Here is a 21,160-nt window from a genome sequence, read left to right as displayed (position 1 = left end):
AACAAACAGCTCCTCAGACCTGGCCTTGGTTGGCAGGATCACTGGACAGACAGTAGCGGTCCCAGCAACTGATGCCAACCGCAGCGTGGGATCCAAATTCAAAAGGTAGATAGCTAGTAACCAAACTTTTTCTACAGACTTCCAAAAATTTCCAAAACTACAAACTTTCCAAAACAACTAACCGAGCTCTCCCTCATTGAGAGTTCAAGAGGAAGTGACGAGCGCCGCCTCTGGACGTAAAAAATGAAGACGAGGAGGGAAGATTTTATTTGTCATTCCCATCAAAGAAATTAGTGTTTACAAAATGACAGCCGTGCCGGGTGTATAAATTGAGCATTATTGTTAGGGCAGGACAATAGTGCTCAGTGTGTTTTGTTGTGGAGTGCCAGAGTGATTTAAAGCTGCTGACTGTACCAGACGCTTACATTGCGCTCGCCTCTCTCTCCCTCCGTCATTTGTATGGATGAGCACAATCTGTCTGCCTGCACGGTCTGGTCACAGCCTGCTGCTGCCTGTCTGCCTGCCAGTCACCCACAATGGGCACATGCTCTCATTCGCTCTCTCTCAATTCAATCGTCTATTGCTCCCTATCTGTACTGTCTATCTCCCCCATAGCCCCTCTCTCTGATTCTTTCTATTTCAGTCACTTACTTAATCTTCCTCTGTCCTCTCCACAAACACACATCTCTCTCTCTCCCTAACTCAGCTCATACGCTCCATACAGCGTCCCACCTGAGTGTAACAGTCCTGAGTGTAAGAGTCCTGAGGGCCTCCTGGTGTTTTAATTAACTAGCTGGTGGCTGTGACTGAGCAAATGAGTCAGCGATGGGAGGAGATGAGAGGAAAGTAGAGGAAATAGTATGACAGGAGAAGAGAGAATAGGAAGAGAGGAGTATGTCATGACAATGATAGTCAGAGAAGTTGGCCAAACAAAGCACATTCAGATGGTACCAGACTATCTGCTGTTATTCACTAAGACATTCACAACAACAGGTGGGTCTGGTCTCGATGGCAGCCAACAGTGATAAAACAGAAGGCACCAGAATACAGGGAGGTGGAGGTACACACACACATCCAGAACAGACTTCCTGGCAACGGGAGGGGTTGCTGACCTGGAGTACCCACCACAATAAACACACACACTCACAATACATGCATGTAGAATAATCGTCAGTGCAGTGAACACGTCTGGCCGGCTCCATTCTGTCTGCAGAACATTCTGTCTGCATGCCTTTTGTTTCACAGTAAAAACACACAACTGATCTTGTTGTTTGTGTTGTTACAGTTTTGTTCAGACCAAAACATTTCCTTTTGTTGTTTTAGTTAGAAGTTAAAGGTAAAACAGAACTCTGAGGCCCTACGAAAACAACATAACAATATGGCTGATGGAATATACATTTTTTTAGTGATTTATCGTACCATGTTGATACTCTTGTCTACTGTTCATGAAAATAATGTGATTGGCATTATGACACCCGTAACACATCTCCCTATCCATCTCTCATAAGCCTATTTAAAATCATGACAAGCTGCAAGCATATATGATTTTATCCAGTTGGGTTGCAAAAGGGTAAAGGAATGGGAATATTCTGTAAGAGTCGTTTTGCCCCACCATCTCTGTCGTTTGTTTTTTCCGGAACATGATCTAGGCCTACTGAAACTATTTTTTGTCGGTTGCCTGCCTCTCCCCTGTTGTTCTCTCAGCCTCTTCTCTCCAGACTGCTTTTTGTCTGACTCGTCTGGGCATCAAAGAGCATGCGCGGTCGCCATGTTAGCAAGTTCTCTCCTCCCCTGTCGTCACTAGTTACCACAGCCACACATTCATAAACCCCGCCCATTTCTGACAATTCTCTTCATATTTTAAACCTAACCTCAACCGTAACTACACTGCTAATATTATGCCTAACCCTAACCTTAAATCAAGACCAAAAAGCATTTTTGTTTTCACGAATTTTTACGATATAGCCAATTTTGACTCTGTGGCTGTGGTAACTAGTGGAAACCCTCCTCCCGTCGGTCTCGTCACACTCCAACGGTTCGAGCCACAGTGCAAGAACAAGAAGGCGGACTGGCTGTGAATAGCTTTTGGAAGAGGGAGTGATACAGCAAACATTGGACTAGCTAACGTTAGCTATAACAAAGACTTTTCAGAATGGATTAACCCGTTTTGCGAGAGAATTAAGTGGATATATTTTCCTAAGGACAACCTTATATCGGTAAAGGATTGCTTGTTTTCATTTTTTGCTTTTGAGAAATTCAATAATGCAACTCACCACAGTGTGTGGATAGTGATGGAGCTAACGTTGCACTTCTGTATCAGCTCTCGCTTTGGATGCTTACTGTTTACTCAGTTTGTGTTATAACAATTTATTTTACCTATTGAGATAATATAGTACAACGACGAAATGCTGGCTTGTATGTGAGAACATACGCGTCTGTAACTGGCTAGCAAGCCCATACGCTTACGTTAGACCAGCTAACAAGCTAGTTAGCGTGTTAGCATTTCGGCTCGTCAACTGATTGTCAAACGCGAGCATTCTCCGTCACGAGGGGAGACGTTTAGATATCCCAAAAAGCTAAATGTTTGAACCTTGTCTTTAAAACAGATTTATTTATTGTCGGTTCATATTAAGTTATATTGTTAAATATCAGTCTTTGTCAAAACGGCGGCCCTAACGAAGTGCAACGTTATCCCCTGGAATCTTTCAAAATGCACCATCCTCATTCTGCAGGAGACTCTGGCAGCGTCAGAAAGATGGCGCACCCGGCGAATTTTCCAAGAAGGGGTAATGTTAGCAACATTAACACCGGGGCCGGGAGTGTTCCCACGTTGTCAACACCGACTAGTTCAGCTGTTAGCAAATGCCACGTTCCCACTGAAGACTACCAATCCCCCCTCTTGATGCAGTCTCAACCTCCTGTTGGATCATCCTCCCCTGGGCCTCAGCACCCTCCCCACAGCCTTAACCTGCACTCCCAGCCACAGCCCCAGGCTCTCTCCTCTGGGTCTCAGATGATGATGAAGAAGAAGAGCGGCTTCCAGATCACCAGCGTGACTCCAGCACAGATCTCTGTGAGCACCAACAACAGCATAGCGGAGGACACGGAGAGCTATGATGATCTGGATGAGTCTCATACAGAGGATCTGTCTTCTTCAGAGATCCTGGATGTCTCCCTCTCCAGGGCCAATGACATGGCCGGGGGCGCAAGGAGCTCCTCGGAGGAGACGCTGAATAACTTTCATGAGGCGGACACCCCCGGGGCCATCTCCCCCAACCAGCCCCCCCACTCCTTGCCCCAGGGACACCAGCACGGAGGGATGGTGAACGGAAATGTGCACCACTACCATCACCAGAGGCAACATAATCATCCTCAGCAGGCCCTGGCTCAGCCTCCTTCCTCTGACCCCCACTCTACCCCCACCTCTGGAGGGGCTGGGGGTGCCCTAAAGATGCCTTCTACCATGGAGGTACCTCTGGAGAATGTTTCAGTGGGTTCTGCTAGTATTGCTCAGCCTGTAGCAGCTGTCTCTCTCCCTGGAATGCACAGCTCTGCTACAGTAGCTACCGTTAGCATAGCTAATCCCCTGACCAGCAATGTTTGTAATGTGAATATGTACAGCTCTTCCAATGTATCTGTGATGGGAGGTGTTAGCAGCAGTGGTGGTGGCTTCCCCCCTAGTGTGATGAGTTGCAGTGGGGGGGTTGGAGGTTTGATGGGGAGTAACTTTGGCAACCCCAATGTCAATCTGATCCAACACCAAAGCTCTGGAACTGTGAACTCGAGCATCACTATGACTTCTGCTGCTGCCAGTGGCTCTGTGGTGTTGGGGCCCTCCAGTGGCACACAGGGTGGAGGAGCTGCCATATCTCAGCCAGGGATGAGCTCCTCGAGCATGGCTCTAGCCTCAGTCCCCTCCTCCCAGCCCCCCCCAACCCCAGCTCCTGCCACCACTAGCTCCCGTTTCAGAGTGGTCAAGCTTGACTCCAGCTCAGAGCCATTTAAAAAGGGCAGATGGACATGTGCTGAGTACTATGACAAGGAGACCCCAGCTTCGGCCCCTGCCCCCTTGTCCTCTGAGGCTACTGCCCCTAGTGGCCGGGTTGTTGAGAGCATGCGGCCGTGTGGGCCTGAGAGTGTGAAAGGGGGGTCGGAGAGGGAGAGCACCAGTGGGAGTTCAGTGAGCAGTACAGTCAGCACACTGAGTCACTACACAGAGAGTGTGGGAAGTGGAGAGGCTGGAGGCCCCCCATTACTCCAGCCCCACCCTCACTACCAGGACTACTCCAACCCCCCTCAGGCCTTCCAGACCTCCCGCCCAGGTTTCCCCATGGTGGTGTCCCACCCCCAGTCTCACCTGCTGACCACCGTGGCTCCCTCAGTCCCTGCCAGCGTTCACCAGGCGGGCCTCCAGACCACCATAGGCCACCCTACCACTCCTATGCCCCAGCAGCCACTCACCTACGCCCAGGCAGCCTCCATCCCGGCTCCTGGCTCAGCTCAGAGCCTAGTGGGGGTGCTCCAGAAGCAGATGGGCTATGCTCTTACACAGCAGCCTTCTGCGACGCCCCAGGTAGCCCCGGTGCACAGGCTGAGCCAGGGAGGGGCCATGCCTCCAGACTACCCCCAGCCCAAGGCAGGCCTACCCCAACCTGCAGTCCCACAGGCCCTGCCTGGATCCGGGCAGATGATGGGAGTCTCGCAGCAGCAGGTGGTTGGCTCCATGCCCCAGCTCCAACCCCAGGGTCTCGTCCAACAGCAGCCCCAGCAGACCTCAATCCAGGCCTCTGCTGTAGGAGGGGGGTTAATGCCTCAGATGGGCCCCGGAGGAATGACTGGGTTTGGGCAGCAGCCACAAGGACACTCTCTCCCCCTGGACCACCAACATCAGCAACAACAGCAGTCATTCCCAAGCAAAGCCCAAGGACTTGCCACCCAGTTGTCCAACATTGCCCCCCCTAACCAGGGCTGTCTAGTCTCCAATGTGCTTCCGCCTAACCCCCAGAGTGACCCCCAGCCCCAGAACGGCAGTGGCCTGGCCCAGTCTCACCCCCAGGCGCAGCCACCCGGGGTCAGCATGCCCCAGGACTTCAGCAGTGCCCAGGCCCACACCCAGGCTGTGGTTTCCCAAGCCAGTGCCCTGTACGCCAGCCTGCCCTCCTTCACCACCACCCAGCTGGAGGATGCCCAGCGCCTGCTCTTCCAGGACCAGTCTGCCCTGCTGGCCCAGACCATGGCCAAGCTGGCTGGGGAGGGTGGCACTGCGGCAGGCACAAGCCTGGGGACCGAAAGTAACGCTGCCGCCGCCACGGCCGTCAGTGCCTTAACCTCCTCTGCCGGACTCCTCAAAGCCGTGGATGGAGACGATGATGGGTGAGTGCCAAATCAGTACCTTTTAGTATATGTTTTTGATCGATTGGTTGATATTGGGGTATAAAAGTGACAGTATGTCCTACACTAGTAGGCCAGCTGATAGACACATCACTAAAGAGATTGTCCCATGTTGTCTCTTTTTACCTTCAGCATGCTGCTTTTAACATTCCTTCCGTAATGTTGTATCTGATGTGCTGAATGACATTTAGACCATTAAATGTTTAGTCAGCATTGGCCTTAAAACAGTGTCCTGGACATGACCTTGCATTCTAGCCTGCGGGGGGGGGAGTTATTCCTAGTGGAGTGATGCAGCCGGCTGAGTGCCTGGTGGTGCTTAGGAATTGTTTGGATTGGGTGAATCCAGGTCGCCACGGCAGCACTGTGTGTGGGTGAGTGGGATGCCAGACAGTGTGTGTATGTGAGATGGCAGACACAACCATGTGTGCGGTCTCACTGTCTGAAAGAGCTCTATGCTACTCCTTAGACACTAGACAGGGCAGTGCTCAGCTGGAAGTGACATTTTGTATACTTCAGACTGCAGTGACTCTGCATTTTAAAACATACAGACTAGGGATTTAACAAATGGATAATTTTGCTTGATGTTTAAACTACAATTTTTTTACATCGGTTTTCTGTCTAAAAAAAATCCACTTCAATGCAGAATAATGGTCCTATTAGGAATGTACGACCGCTATGGCCGGGCAGTCCTATGCCGTAGCTGGGGCGCTTTCAAGGGTATATTTGTCCATAAGGGTACACTACTTATTTTGAAATGCCGACACAAATCGTTGTCTGAAGATAGTTTTGAAGCGCCACTGAATGGGCATTTTACTTGTCTGTAAAGGAATGCCGCTTCTGAAGCGGGACTAATGTCCATCACTAGGCGGACAGAATTTTCCATCAAATAATCTCGACCTGCTTGCGCTTGCTACCTGCGTGCAGAGCAGACCACTCTAACCTAAAAAAGTACTTTTAAAATTAGTTAAATACCGTGACTTACCAAGACATTTAGTTGAAAGAAAACATCTTCTGCTAGGAATCGCCTCCTAAGATTCAGTATTTACAGAGGAGACTTAGTTGCTGTACTTCAGAGAACACAAACACTCGCATCTTTCATAGCGAGCTAGCAGGGGATGGAGAGAGAGGGTTCGGCCACCAGGAATGCTGTATTTTGCAGTTTCTTGGCTTGCATTGCAACTTCATTAAAGCAGGGCCTATCATCAATGAATAGGCTATTATATTTTACATGCAACAGACTGAAGACTGAACACACATTCATTAGCGAAGAGAAAGAGCAGGTGAGCCAGCTGCACTGTGATTTTAATTTTGTGTGGAAAAACCCCCCCAAAATATTTTTTCATTTGTGTATTTTTCTTAATGTTAAGGATCCCAAATATGTTTTAAACGTTCACACCCCTAACACAGACACATAGGTACATGCACACACACACACACACACACACACACACACACACACACACACACACACACACACACACACACACACACACAATGCCCAAGTCATGTCAGATTTTGACAGACAGACATCACAGACAGATTGATCCATCCCTGTCTGCTGCACAGAGCAGTGTTTCTACTTCTACCATATTGTTTTCACCTTTTCTGATCTGTGCAGATGAGCAGGGGAAAAATAGAGGGTGGATTGCCCTACACACTCTCAGCACTTTGTCTTACTCTACTGGAAAGGGGGTTTAGGGCCCCTACACATGTATTGATCTGACACAGGCCTAGAGGTGGGATAATGCAGGTGGATGCAGCAGTACTATAGAAAACTTGTTATGTTATGCTGAAGAATAAACTGTTAAATTGTTGAGATGGATGTAACACTTTGGCAGTGCTATGAATGGAAGGGAAAGCCAATTGAATTTCAGTCTTTAATATGTTTAGAAATCAGTATTTGAGGTTAGTGGGGAAGGAATTTTAATGTGCTTGCCTTTGCAGCAGAAAGTTAACAGTGTTTAGGTTACTAACCTCTTTTGTCTAGAACTGGATCTTATGTGACGGTGTTGGAATATGGTGCCACCATATGATCTTAAGTCCAACGTGTAGAGCATGTTTTAGACAAAGTGTAGTGAACCAGGGATATGGACCGACAATAACTTTTTCTAATTTTGAAAATTCTACAGCTAGCTAGACGTGGTCATATGGCGGTCTTTGCCTCTTAGAAACCTCTGGGCCCACGGCTCACCTCCACAGCCGTTGCGATATTGGAGCTGAGGGATGGCTACTGTTGTCACATGATGGTGTACTCTGAGGAATGTATAATCTAGGAGGGTAATGTGGATTACAGTCTTCTCACAGCCCAAAGCCCTTCACAAATGAACAGATCATCTTGGTGAATTAGCCTCCTAGTCAGTGGTTTACCTTTTGTATGAAGAACTTTACATTGACTTGTATTGAGTTTAGCCTTAGCCACCAAAGGATAATCTATTAATTTGTGACAAGAAGTACAATTTTAAATGTTCTGCAAATGGAATGGAGATAGTATGATAATTGATGTTTGTGACATGTAGATGTATAGACCTAGTTTTTTTCAGTACCTGACAAAGCGTGCTGTATGTAGCAGATGTCAGTAAGATGATGTTGAGTGGCTGTGTCAGTGACACCTATACTGCCCAGGCAGCTCCACTGTCAGAGTTCATCAGCGCAAGCAGCGGGAATTAATGAATACTTACTCCATGTTAACCCCTCATTACACACACTGCTAGGCTGCACACTCAATCAGGGTGTTACGCCTCGGTCATTGCGTTCTGGTACACCAGAAGTACATTCATTTCCAATGGAACGCTGCGTTTGCCTTGCTGCATTGCATTGCAGAGGAAGTTGCAGTGCGTTCTGTGTGGTGCATATGTTGGATTTATCGAACGTGTGCATCAAACTGTATGCGTAGACAGCTTGACAGAAATGGTAGCAAAAGGTGAATGCTGTTACCATTTTGCCAAATGACGCTGTCAGTGTGATCTAGGTGTTAGTGTTTGGAGATGGATAACTAATGACTGCTTTCTGCCTTCTATATTTGGGTCTCTATTGTACTAGGCTAATTGACATCATGCCTTCCATCGTTTTCCCTTTCTTCCTTGTTTTATTTAATTTTTATATTTTATTTCACCTTTATTTAACCAGGTAGGCAAGTTGAGAACAAGTTCTCATTTACAACTGCGACCTGGCCAAGATAAAGCAAAGCAGTTCGACACATACAACAACACAGTTACACATGGAGTAAAACAAACATAGTCAATAAAACAGTAGAAAAACAAGTCTATATACAATTTGAGCAAATGAGGTGAGATAAGGGAGGTAAAGGCAATAAATAGGCCATGGTGGCGAAGTAAATACAATTTAGCAAGTAAAACACTGGAATGGTAGATTTGCAGTGGATAAATGTGCAAAGTAGAAATACTGGGGTGTACTTACTTGTATACTTGTAATGCTGACAGTGGTCAGATTTTTTTTCAGCCCTTGAAATGCTAAGTATATTGAGTCATATTGCTGACATAATTTTCTGTTTAGTTGGATCCCCAAAACACACAGGCCTAAGGTTTCATCACGTTAGCATCTTTGGTTGCAACCCCTGCAAGTACCCACTGCTCTCGTCCCTTGCCAATAATTCTCCTTGTTTTTACATTTTTTTTTATTTTCACAGCCCTAACTATGATGTTGGACACAATAATAAAAACCTCTCGCAGTGAATTGTAATGTTGTTAGTTTGGACTGTTGTGGTGTTTCTTCTAGTTCACCTTGACTGATACAGGTGACAGTTGGTGTTTTGTAAAGGACATGTCACATGTCCTCGATGTAGGTAGGCTAACGGTGCTGGTGAAACCCAATCGAGGCATAAGAACAAAATGTTACCTGAAGATGACCTCTGGGCTGTTCCAGTGTAATAGCTGTGACATTTGCACACAAAATTAGAAAAAAAAATGTCTCACAGAATTGACACATCAAGCATACATGTTAATGTGTATATTTGTAGAATGGGGTATTGTGTGTAGATTGAGGAAAAAACACACTTTTAACCTCTCTGGGCTAGGCGGGACGAATTCGTCCCACCTACGCAACAGCCAGTTGAAACCCCGTAGCGCGATTTTTCAAATACCTTAGAAATACTATTACTTCAATTTCTCAAACATATGACTATTTTACAGCATTTTAAAGACAAGACTCTCGTTAATCTAACCACACTGTCCGATTTCAAAAAGGCTTTACAACGAAAGCAAAACATTAGATTATGTCAGCAGAGTACCCAGCCAGAAATAATCAGACACCCATTTTTCAAGCTAGCATATAATGTCACAAAAACCCAAACCACAGCTAAATGCAGCACTAACCTTTGATGATCTTCATCAGATGACAACCCTAGGACATTATGTTATACAATACATGCATGTTTTGTTCAATCAAGTTCATATTTATATCAAAAACCAGCTTTTTACATTAGCATGTGACGTTCAGAACTAGCATACTAAACTTCCGGTGAATTTACTAAATTACTCACGATAAACGTTCACAAAAAACATAACAATTATTTTAAGAATTATAGATACAGAACTCCTCTATGCACTCGCATGTCCGATTTTAAAATAGCTTTTCGGTGAAAGCACATTTTGCAATATTCTCAGTAGATAGCCCGGCATCACAGGGCTAGCTATTTAGACACCCACCAAGTTTAGCACTCACCAAAATCAGATTTACTATAAGAAAAATGTTATTACCTTTGCTGTCTTCGTCAGAATGCACTCCCAGGACTTCTACTTCAATAACAAATGTTGGTTTGGTTCAAAATAATCCATAGTTATGTTCAAATATCCTCTGTTTTGTTCGTGCGTTCAAGACACTATCCGAATGGTAAAGAAGGGTGACGCGCACGACGCATTTCGTGACAAAAAAATTCTAAATATTCAATTTCCGTACTTCGAAGCATGTCAACCGCTGTTTAAAATCAATTTTTATGCCATTTTTCTCGTAAAGAAGCGATAATATTCCGACCGGGAATCTGTGTTTAGGTTCAAAGACGAAAGAAAATAAAAACATGGTCGGCTCGTGCACGCGCCTCAGCCCATTGTCCACTGATAGAGCACTTGCCAAAAGCGCTAATGTGTTTCAGCCTGGGGCTGGAATTACATCATTCAGCTTTTTCCCGCCTTCTGAGAGCCTATGGGAGCCGTAGGAAGTGTCACGTTACAGCAAAGATCCTCAGTCTTCAATAAACAGAGTCAAGAAGCTCAAGGAATGGTCAGAGAGGACACTTCCTGTACAGAATCTTCTCAGGTTTTTGCCTGCCATATGAGTTCTGTTATACTCACAGACACCATTCAAACAGTTTTAGAAACTTTAGGGTGTTTTCTATCCAAATCAAACAATTATATGCATATTCTAGTTACTGGGCAGGAGTAGTACCCGATTTAATCTGGTTACGTTTTTTTATCCGGCCGTGCAAATACTGCCCCCTATCCCCAACAGGTTAAAAACCCATTACAGTCTAAGCCCTGTCTACTGCTATTGAATAACAGATTCACTACATGGATCAACAGATTGTCCGTCCCCCCCAAAAAAGGAAGTTTGTTCTCAAGCGTCTGTCCTTTATCTGAGATATGTAAGAAAGATCAGGACGTCTTGTTTTTGGCAATAACAAAAAATGGACATATAAAGGTTTAAACGTAATCATATTGAACTCTTAAAGATGCCCAAAGATTGAACACAACAGTAGCTGAGTTTTTGTCTGGATCAAGTGCCATTCTGTGACTGGCTAATATATACTGCTCAAAAAAATAAAGGGAACACTTAACCTCTCTAGGCTAGGCGGGACGAATTCATCCCACCTACGTAACAGCCACTGCTATCCTGTGGCGCGATTTTCAAAACGTTAAAAATCCTATTACTTCAATTTCTCAAACATATGACTATTTTACAGCCATTTAAAGACAAGACTCTCGTTAATCTAACCACACTGTCCGATTTCAAAAAGGCTTTACAACGAAAGCAAAACATTAGATTATGTCAGCAGAGTACCAAGCCAGAAATAATCAGACACCCATTTTTCAAGCCAGCATATAATGTCACCAAAACCCAGAAGACAGCTAAATGCAGCACTCACCTTTGATGATCTTCATCAGATGACAACCCTAGGACATTATGTTATACAATAAATACATGCATGTTTTGTTCAATCAAGTTCATATTTATATCAAAAACCAGCTTTTTACATTAGCATGTGACGTTCAGAACTAGCATACCCCCCGCAAACTTCCGGGGAATTCGCTAACATTTTACTAAATTACTCACGATAAACGTTCACAAAAAGCATAACAATTATTTTAAGAATTATAGATACAGACCTCCTCTATGCACTCGATATGTCCGATTTTAAAATAGCTTTTTGGTGAAAGCACATTTTGCAATATTCTGAGTAGATAGCCCAGGCATCACGGGCTAGCTATTTAGACACCCGGCAAGTTTAGCACTCACCATAATCATATTTACTATTATAAAAATTTCATTACCTTTTGTTGTCTTCGTCAGAATACACAGCCAGGACTGCTACTTCAATAACAAATGTTGGTTTGGTCCAAAATAATCCATCGTTATATCCGAATAGCGGCGTTTTGTTAGTGCGTTCCAGACACTATCCGAAATAGTAAAGAAGTGTCACGCGCTTGGCGCAATTCGTGACAATAAAATTCTAAGTATTCCATTACCGTACTTCGAAGCATGTCAACCGCTGTTTAAAATCAATTTTTACGACACTTTTCTCGTAGAAAAGCGATAATATTCCGACAGGGAATCTCCTTTTCGGCAAACAGAGGAAAAAATCCCAAAGGCGGGGGCGGTCGGGGTCACGCGCATAAGCCAGTGTCTCTTGATGGGCCACTTGAGAAAGGCGATAATGTGTTTCAGCCTGGGGCTGGAATGACGACATTCTGTTTTTTCCCGGGCTCTGAGCGCCTATGGACGACGTGGGAAGTGTCACGTTAGAGCAGAGATCCTTAGTAAATGATAGAGATGGAAAAGAAGTTCAACAAATGGTCAGACAGGCCACTTCCTGTAAAGGAATCTCTCAGGTTTTGACCTGCCATTTGAGTTCTGTTATACTCACAGACACCATTCAAACAGTTTTAGAAAATTTAGGGTGTTTTCTATCCATATGTAATAAGTATATGCATATTCTAGTTACTGGGTAGGAGTGGTAACCAGATTAAATCGGGTGTGTTTTTTATCCAGCCGTGTCAATGCTGCCCCCTAGCCCTAACAGGTTAAACAACACAATGTAACTTCAAGTCAATCACACTTCTGTGAAATCAAACTGTCCACTTAGGAAGCAACACTGATTGACAATAAATGTCACATGCTGTTGTGCAAATGGAATAGACAACAGGTGGAAATTATAGGCAATTAGCAAGACACCCCCAATAAAGGAGTGGTTCTGCAGGTGATGACCACAGACCACTTCTCAGTCCCTATGCTTCCTGGCTGATGTTTTGGTCACTTGAATGCTGGCGGTGCTTTCACTCTAGTGGTAGCATGAGACAGAGTCTACAACCCACACAAGTGTCTCAGGTAGTGCAGCTCATCCAGGATGGCACATCAATGCGAGCTGTGGCAAGAAGGTTTTCTGTGTCTGTCAGCGTAGTGTCCAGAGCATGGAGGCGCTACCAGGAGACAGGCCAGTACATCAGGAGACGTGGAGGAGGCCGTAGGAAGGCAACAACCCAGCAGCAGGACCGCTACCTCCGCCTTTGTGCAAGTGGGAGCAGGAGGAGCACCGCCAGAGCCCTGCAAAATGACCTCCAGCAGGCCACAAATGTGCATGTGTCTGCTCAAACGGTCAGAAACAGACTCCATGAGGGTGGTATGAGGGCCCGACGTCCACAGGTGGGGATTGTGCTTACAGCCAAACACCGTGCAGGACGTTTGGCATTTGCCAGACAACACCAAGATTGGCAACTTCGCCACTGGCGCCCTGTGCTCTTCACAGATGAAAGCAGGTTCACACTGAGCACATGTGACAGACGTGACAGAGTCTGGAGACGCCGTGGAGAACGTTCTGCTGCCTGCAACATCCTCCAGCATGACCGGTTTGGCGGTGGGTCAGTCATGGTGTGGGGTGGCATTTCTTTGGGGGGCCTGACTGCCAGAGGTAGCCTGACTGCCATTAGGTACCGAGATGAGATCCTCAGACCCCTTGTAAGACCATATGCTGGAGCGATGGGAAACGATGCTTCGAGGGTGGCTGTTTTCGATGTGTTCCTGGTTCGAGCCCAGGTAGGGGCGAGGAGAGGGACGGAAGCTATACTGTTACACTGGCAATACTAAAGTGCCTATAAGAACATCCAATAGTCAAAGGTATATGAAATATAAATTGTATAGAGAGAAATAGTCCTAGAATTCCTATAATAACTACAACCTAAAACTTCTTCCCTGGGAATACTGAAGACTCATGTTAAAAGGAAGCTTTCATATATTCTCATGTTCTGAGCAAGGAACTTAAACATTAGCTTTTTTACATGGCACATATTGCACTTTTTACTTCTCCAACACTTTGATTTTGCATTATTTAAACCAAATTGAACATGTTTCATTATTTTTTTGAGGCTAAATTGATTTCATTCATGTATTATATTAAGTTAAAATAAGTGTTCATTCAGTATTGTTGTAATTGTCATTATTACGAATAAATAAAAACATCGGCCGATTTAATCGGTATCGACTTTTTTTGGTCCTCCAATAATCTGCATCGGTGTCAAAAATCATAATCGGTCGACCTTTTTTATATATATATATATATTTATATTTATTTTTGGGGTATTGTGGTATTGAGTATTGTGATACTGAACTTGGTATCTGTATCGAAGTTAAAATTCTTATATCGTTAAAACACTACTGTGTGTCTGTTCCTGGAGCTCTAAGATAAATGACTGCTTTAGCAGGACTGAAACATGATCTGGCAGCCAAAACGGCATCAGCAGAGTCAGTCTCACTGTCACCTGCCCTGCCTGTCTTGTCCTGTCCTTACACAACCCCAGCTGTCTGTGTGAACAGCAGTATTGAGTTTATTCAGCTGACGTATGTGGTAAGCTACCTCTTGTATTTAGATCCCTGGCTTTATACTAATTATTCCCCTCTGGTTTATTGGATATTAAAATACTTGTCATGGTCTGCAAGCATTGATTGATTATAGGCCTCCTTATTAGACTACCACAGCAGTATTCACATTGCGCTTAGTCATAAATAGCAACGGTGGAGAGCGACACAATGATGGTATTAGTTGAGATCCATTAATTCTGGAATATGTATCTTCATGTAGCGTATGTGTTGCTCTCTGTTATTATAATACCAGTGTTGGAACCCAGACAACATACCTGGACCGTATTATTTCCATTTAGCAGTCAGTGTAGGCCTAAATTAACTAAGTACATTTACATTACATTTTAGTCATTTAGCAGACGCTCTTATCCAGAGCAACTTACAGTAGTGAATGCATACATTTCATACATATTTTCCCAAGTACTGTTGCAATACTCCTCTCTGTGCTCCAGAGGGTTATACTACAAAGCAGGATCAACGACTAAGCCAGCTAACCTTTGATAAATACCAGAAAAAACTATTGGTTTTCTGATTTATTTAAGAAAGCTTAAGTTGGATATGTGTTTTGGTTGAGTCAATTAGATCATTCCCTTTTCAAACTTGTCCTTCAAAAAAAAAAAAAAAAAATGTATTTTAGAATATTTAGGCAAGTTGCCTAGCCTAGTGGTTAGAGCGTTGGGCCAGTAACCGAAAGGTTGCTGAATCGAATCCCCAAGCTGACAAGGTAAAAATCTGTCGTTCTGCCACTGTTCCCCAGTAGGCTGTCATTGTAAATAAGATTTTGGGAAATAAAGGTAACTTTTATATTTTATTTTATTTTTTAAAATTTTTATGTAGTAGGGAGTAATATTTTCCACAAAATCTACCAAGTTTCAATACTGGGAATAATTCATATTTCTCCAGAGTTCTGGCAAAACTGCAAAAATCGTAAGTGACAATGTAAAGCTTTTAATATCAAGGTATGGTTACTTTGGGTTCTCCCAAAATAAGATAGTCCCTGCGTTACATTGCTGTCTTGTCTGCGGCACTATGTAAAGATTGCACAGCAAGTGAAACTAATATTTAGTCATGTTAGAGTAACTTTGATTGTGAATTGCTTAACAGGCCGTTCATAAATTCAGAGCGTTATGTTCCTCAATTCGGCATAGACCTATTTCTGAAATACTTTATCTCGACATGGTGCGCTCAGGACGCACAAGACACACCCCGAGTAGGCCATAGCGTTGTCGAATCATATAAACTTTAACGGCAGTCAAACAAAAGTAAAATGACCAAAGTTGCTAAGCTTTCTAGATAACCTCCAACGAATGACAGAATATCTCCTATTTGACAAAATCAAGTTGATTATACAGATAGCAGATCAGCTCATGAATAACGGGGAGATGAAGAGAAATTGTTTAAATATCAAGTTATCTTAACGGGGACCAACTATGTTTAAAAAAAAAAAATCCATATCTATTCTCATACCATTTGTTGATCTACCGAAGCTCTATGGGCAGCAATACGAGGCAGCGCAGAGAAACGGGGGAAATGTTAGAGGTATTTTGGCATGCATATGCGAGACGTGCTTTGATAATGCAACCTATGGATAACAATAAAGTTAGGTATTTTCATGTGAGACAGGAATCCGAATTTTGGGTTTCAGTGGGATTGGGACGATAGGAAAATATGGATAAATAATACACTTGATTTAGACTACATTGTTGCATGATCAGTGATTGATGAGCAAACTAATAAATGAGCTACCACTTCCACTTGTCCAGCCAGAGATCAATTAACCAAATATACAGACAGAGATTCAGTGAAACATTATCACATTGATTGATTCAGACAAGTCACAGGTTTTGGTTGGGAGTAGGACAGGCTACTGCGTGAGTGAAGAGCAAAATCCACTTGTATAACATGCTAACAAAATGTTCTAATCAGCTGATATATGAGCAAACTAGAATAAAGATAATCATTAGCACTCACCTCAATTTAGCTAACATTTCAGCAGCCTAAGTGTTACTAAATATCCAAACGGAGATTCAGTGAAAACAAGTATCTGACATTGATTTATGTAGACGAGTCCCCGACGCTTGTCTAGAAGCAGCGTGATTGGCGCTGTCCCAATCAAAACAGTGCTGAAATGATAATCTAGGTGACCACACACGACTATTGTTTTAAATAAGTATAACGGTTGTATATGACTAAGAGTTTCCATATAAGCAAGAATTTGATACATGCCTTCAATTGCATTAGCCTACTATTCCAATATTTTCATAATTCAGTTGATCATAACTAAGGTGAGTTTTCCTCTGCTTTTTCTAGGCCCAATGGTTTCCTCGTCTCCTCACTTTGTTGCTGCCCGCCTCTGCCACATTGTTCTCAACACCAGTTGAAATCAATATAGCCTACTGTTTTCTTGGAATCTTTTTTTTTTTTTTTTTTCAATGTAACGGGTTCAGGCTCATTTCTGTGATGTCGGACCAGGCCTGGGCTTCAGTTTGCCGGGATCGGGTCGAACCGGCAGCACATTTTCAGTTCTGATGAGAACTCTAAACTGTGTTCGGTTCTCATGTGCAGTCTGGCAGTGTCAATTATGCGTGTGCTTTGATTTTATGGTGACTTTTTGTCAAGTAAATACGCTAGGCTAAAGGCTTCCATGAAACAACCTGTTTGCCAAAGAATAAAATTGCCCATTATCCAATCTGCTGCGGCACGTGTGTATCTCTCTCTCTCTCTCCTTCTCTGCTCCCATACTACACAGCCCAGAGAACACAGCACAGCAGCGACTTGTGTGAGTGGCCAATTAGTGAGTGGCCTCTTTGATCCAGGTGCAGATGTGCCTTTTCTTTCTGACTTTCTATTTCTCTTTGTTTTGATGATATCTGTTGTAATTCAAGCCGTAAAGGGGATCGATTGGTGCATTTGCGCGTGTTTAGGCCTAGTTATTGCTAATAGGTTATAATGGACTGTTTGTAGTCTACCTTTCATCTCAGAGGCCTTAGAGCTTTCGATGGCATAACACCCTCCTTCACCAATAGATAGGAGTAGGAGGAACCACCTTTATATAAAGCAGATGTGGGATGCCATTTTAGGCTAAAGCTTTTCAACAGGCACAGATCCTCCTTTTAGGCCTTTTACAGTGAGGGGAAAAAATTATTTGATCCCCTGCTGATTTTGTGCATTTGCCCACTGACAAAGAAATGATCAGTCTATAATTTTAATGGTAGGTTTATTTGAACAGTGAGAGACAGAATAACAACAAAAAAATCCAGAAAAACGCATGTCAAAAATGTTATAAATTGATATGCATTTTAATGAGGGAAATAAATATTTGACCCCCTCTCAATCAGAAAGATTTCTGGCTCCCAGGTGTCTTTTATACAGGTAACGAGCTGAGATTAGGAGCACACTCTTAAAGGCAGTGCTCCTAACCGCAGCTTGTTACCTGTAAAAAAGACACCTGTCCACAGAAGCAATCAATCAATCAGATTCCGAACTCTCCACCATGGCCAAGACCAAAGAGCTCTCCAAGGATGTCAGGGACAAGATTGTAGACCTACAGAAGGCTGGAATGGGCTACAAGACCATCGCCAAGCAGCTTGGTGAGAAGGTGACAACAGTTGGTGCGATTATTCGCAAATGGAAGAAACACAAAAGAATTGTCAATCTCCCTCGGCCTGGGGCTCCATGCAAGATCTCACCTCGTGGAGTTGCAATGATCATGAGAACGGTGAGGAATCAGCCCAGAACTACACAGGAGGATCTTGTCAATGATCTCAAGGCAGCTGGGACCATAGTCACCAAGAAAACAATTGGTAACACACAACGCTGTGAAGGACTGAAATCCTGCAGCACCCGCAAGGTCCCCCTGCTCAAGAGCACATATACATGCCCTTCTGAAGTTTGCCAATGAACATCTGAATGATTCAGAGGACAACTGGGTGAAAGTGTTGTGGTCAGATGAGACCAAAATGGAGCTCTTTGGCATCAACTCAACTCGCCGTGTTTGGAGGAGGAGGAGGAATGCTGCCTATGACCCCAAGAACACCATCCCCACCGTCAAACATGGAGGTGGAAACATTATGCTTTGGGGGTGTTTTTCCGCTAAGGGGACAGGACAACTTAACCGCATCAAAGGGACGATGGACGGGGCCATGTACCGTCAAATCTTGGGTGAGAACCTCCTTCCCTCAGCCAGGGCATTGAAAATGGGTCGTGGATGGGTATTCCAGCATGACAATGACCCAAAACACATGGCCAAGGCAACATAGGAGTGGCTCAAGAAGAAGCACATTAAGGTCCTGGAGTGTCCTAGCCAGTCTCCAGACCTTAATCCCATAGAAAATCTGTGGAGGGTGCTGAAGGTTCGAGTTGCCAAACGTCAGCCTCGAAACCTTAATGACTTGGAGAAGATCTGCAAAGAGGAGTGGGACAAAATCCCTCCTGAGATGTGTGCAAACCTGGTGGCCAACTTCAAGAAACGTCTGACCTCTGTGATTGCCAACAAGGGTTTTGCCACCAAGTACTAAGTCATGTTTTGCAGAGGGGTCAAATACTTATTTCCCTCATTAAAATGCAAATCAATTTATAACATTTTTGACATGAGTTTTTCTGGATTTTTTTTGTTATTCTCTCTCACTGTTCAAATAAACCTACCATTAAAATGATAGACTGATCATTTCTTTGTCAGTGGGCAAATGTACAAAATCAGCAGGGGATCAAATACTTTTTTCCCTCACTGTACCTCTTTGAAGGGGTATGACGTCATTGTATTGTAACTTTTAATTTAAACTTCAGTCATTGTGAATGAAACTTATGGATAAGTCACTCACTCTTTCACTCTGTCCCTCTTTGTCTCACCATCTCTCACCCCTCTGTCTGTCTGGTCCCGTCTCTCCCTGTATTAGTATTGAATGGTGTTGATAGAGGTTGTCTACTAGTCTGTTAGCTCTCTGAACACTAATGTGCTGAATCATACCTGGAATTCCTGTTACCAATACGCTGTCCAGTCCTGGACCCAGGAATGTACTCGTGCACATAAGGACACACACTTGCAATGGATTATTTTGCACATCACACACCGTCTGCCTCAACCTACCCCACCCCCCTCTCTCTAACGATCTGTATCTGTGAGCATGCTGCTGCCTTGAGTGAAGGCCCATGTGTCTCTGCTGCTCTAGTGAGCAGGCACAATTACATTTCCCTTCCTTGTGTCACCGGCTGAACAGCCCCAGTCTAACCCTGCCTGTCCAGCCCGTGTGAAATGAGGTCACTGGGGGAGACAATAGCTTGGCACAAAATAATTCCCCCCCCTCCTTTCTGTCACTCTTTCTCGCTTGCTCTCTCACTTCAGTCTCTTACTTTTTAACCTAAACCTAAAATCCTAGAATTAAGTTCTTCTGAACTCAAACTCCCATATTCTCACTCCTAAATGAGCTTCCTCAAATCTCCACCTTCCTGCGCAGTAGTACGTAGTCTCACATTCTTGAAGGACTGAGACACGTTTGGGTTTTTAACTTTTATTAGATACTGTTGGAGCCTGGTGCAGGTTAAATGACAGCCTTGGGCTCTAAAACAATCTGTCTATTTAAATGTATCCATATCATTTGATAGGGTATATGTGGTGTATAATCCTGTCTCTATGGATTTGATAGCTGCTCCCCCTCACTCCTAATCCCTTTTTCTATGGTGACAGAGCTGAAGGAGAGCCCATGGGTTTTGTGACTCTGTGGCTAGCTTGTTAGCATTAGCATACACCATGACCCTTCTCTCTTAGCCTTTAGTGTAGCCTTTTATATTACCAATAGAAATAGCCCCTCTGTAGCATGCTCATCCCTTCTGCGACCCTTCAGCTCTGAGTAGCCCTTGTTTTAGCGCTTAGCACTGAATCATTTCTTTAGCGTCAGTGCCAGAGCTTGCTTGGCTGCCTGGCTCCCTGTGATGTCCTCACCCCTCACCACACCTCTGACTGCCTCTTTTCTCTGGCTGGTCAATGATTCGTCCCTTTCCATTCATTCTATTTCTATGCATTTAATCCTATCCGATAACTTTTGAAAACTGGGCCCTGGGGATTGAGGCTTCAGTCAGCCATGTAACCCCTAACTAAACCAAGAGCCTGTTCAGTCAGTCAGCTGGGTTAACCAACCTCTGATGATGATGACAGGGCTGTTTTGTCAGTATATGTCTGACAGATTGTATTTACTGCAGTGTTGCCCCGGGTACATCTTACCGTACCTGCTTATCTGGGCTCCTTGCCCAATTTTTTTCCCTCCTATAATTAATGACCATTTGTTTGTTTATTCTTTCACTCAGGTTTTTTTTCACCACTGCAACCAGGCGCTGTGTCTGTGCGTGTTGCTTGGTGTGGCAGGTGCTTTGAGTTTATCTAAATTTAAGAGGCTGGTGACTGCTTCTGAATAACAGGCAGCCATGACAGGCCTTCTGATCTTTGCACTGCAGGGTGTGTGCTTTGGTGCGTGTGCCAGGTCATAAATTGGGAACTCATTGTTGCTGGTTCCGTAGCAAGTGTTGTCTGACTGTACCCAGGTTATGAGCTTTTCATATTTAAAATTAATAAAATCACAGATTATTTAAGGAGTTTATTGTGTTATGAAGACAGGTTTTCATGGTATCCAGTCTGTTGTGCCACATACACATGTGTAAGCAGACATATACTCACACATTGAGCTCCAGTGTT

The 21,160-nt window shown here is 44.1% G+C and overlaps 1 protein-coding gene across 2 annotated transcripts in view; it reads left to right on the top strand.

Moving 5' to 3' along the window:
- Positions 1 to 2,018: 2,018 nt before the first annotated feature.
- The window catches only part of LOC106586529 (TSC22 domain family, member 1), a 68,376-nt gene continuing 49,234 nt past the window's right edge, over positions 2,019 to 21,160 (top strand). The window contains exons 1-2 of one of the 2 annotated variants that reach the window (XM_014173922.2): positions 2,020 to 2,216; positions 2,733 to 5,373. In XM_014173922.2, the coding sequence (XP_014029397.2) occupies positions 2,756 to 5,373 (2,618 nt within the window). In that variant the 5' untranslated portion in view covers positions 2,020 to 2,216; positions 2,733 to 2,755. Of the gene's footprint in view, positions 5,374 to 21,160 lie in introns of both variants that reach the window. The other variant, XM_014173921.2, reaches the window with a different exon arrangement.

Source organism: Salmo salar, chromosome ssa25 (genome assembly GCF_905237065.1).
Source record: "Salmo salar chromosome ssa25, Ssal_v3.1, whole genome shotgun sequence".
NCBI classification, from domain to species: domain Eukaryota; kingdom Metazoa; phylum Chordata; class Actinopteri; order Salmoniformes; family Salmonidae; genus Salmo; species Salmo salar.
This window is presented reverse-complemented; position numbering and strand designations above follow the sequence as displayed.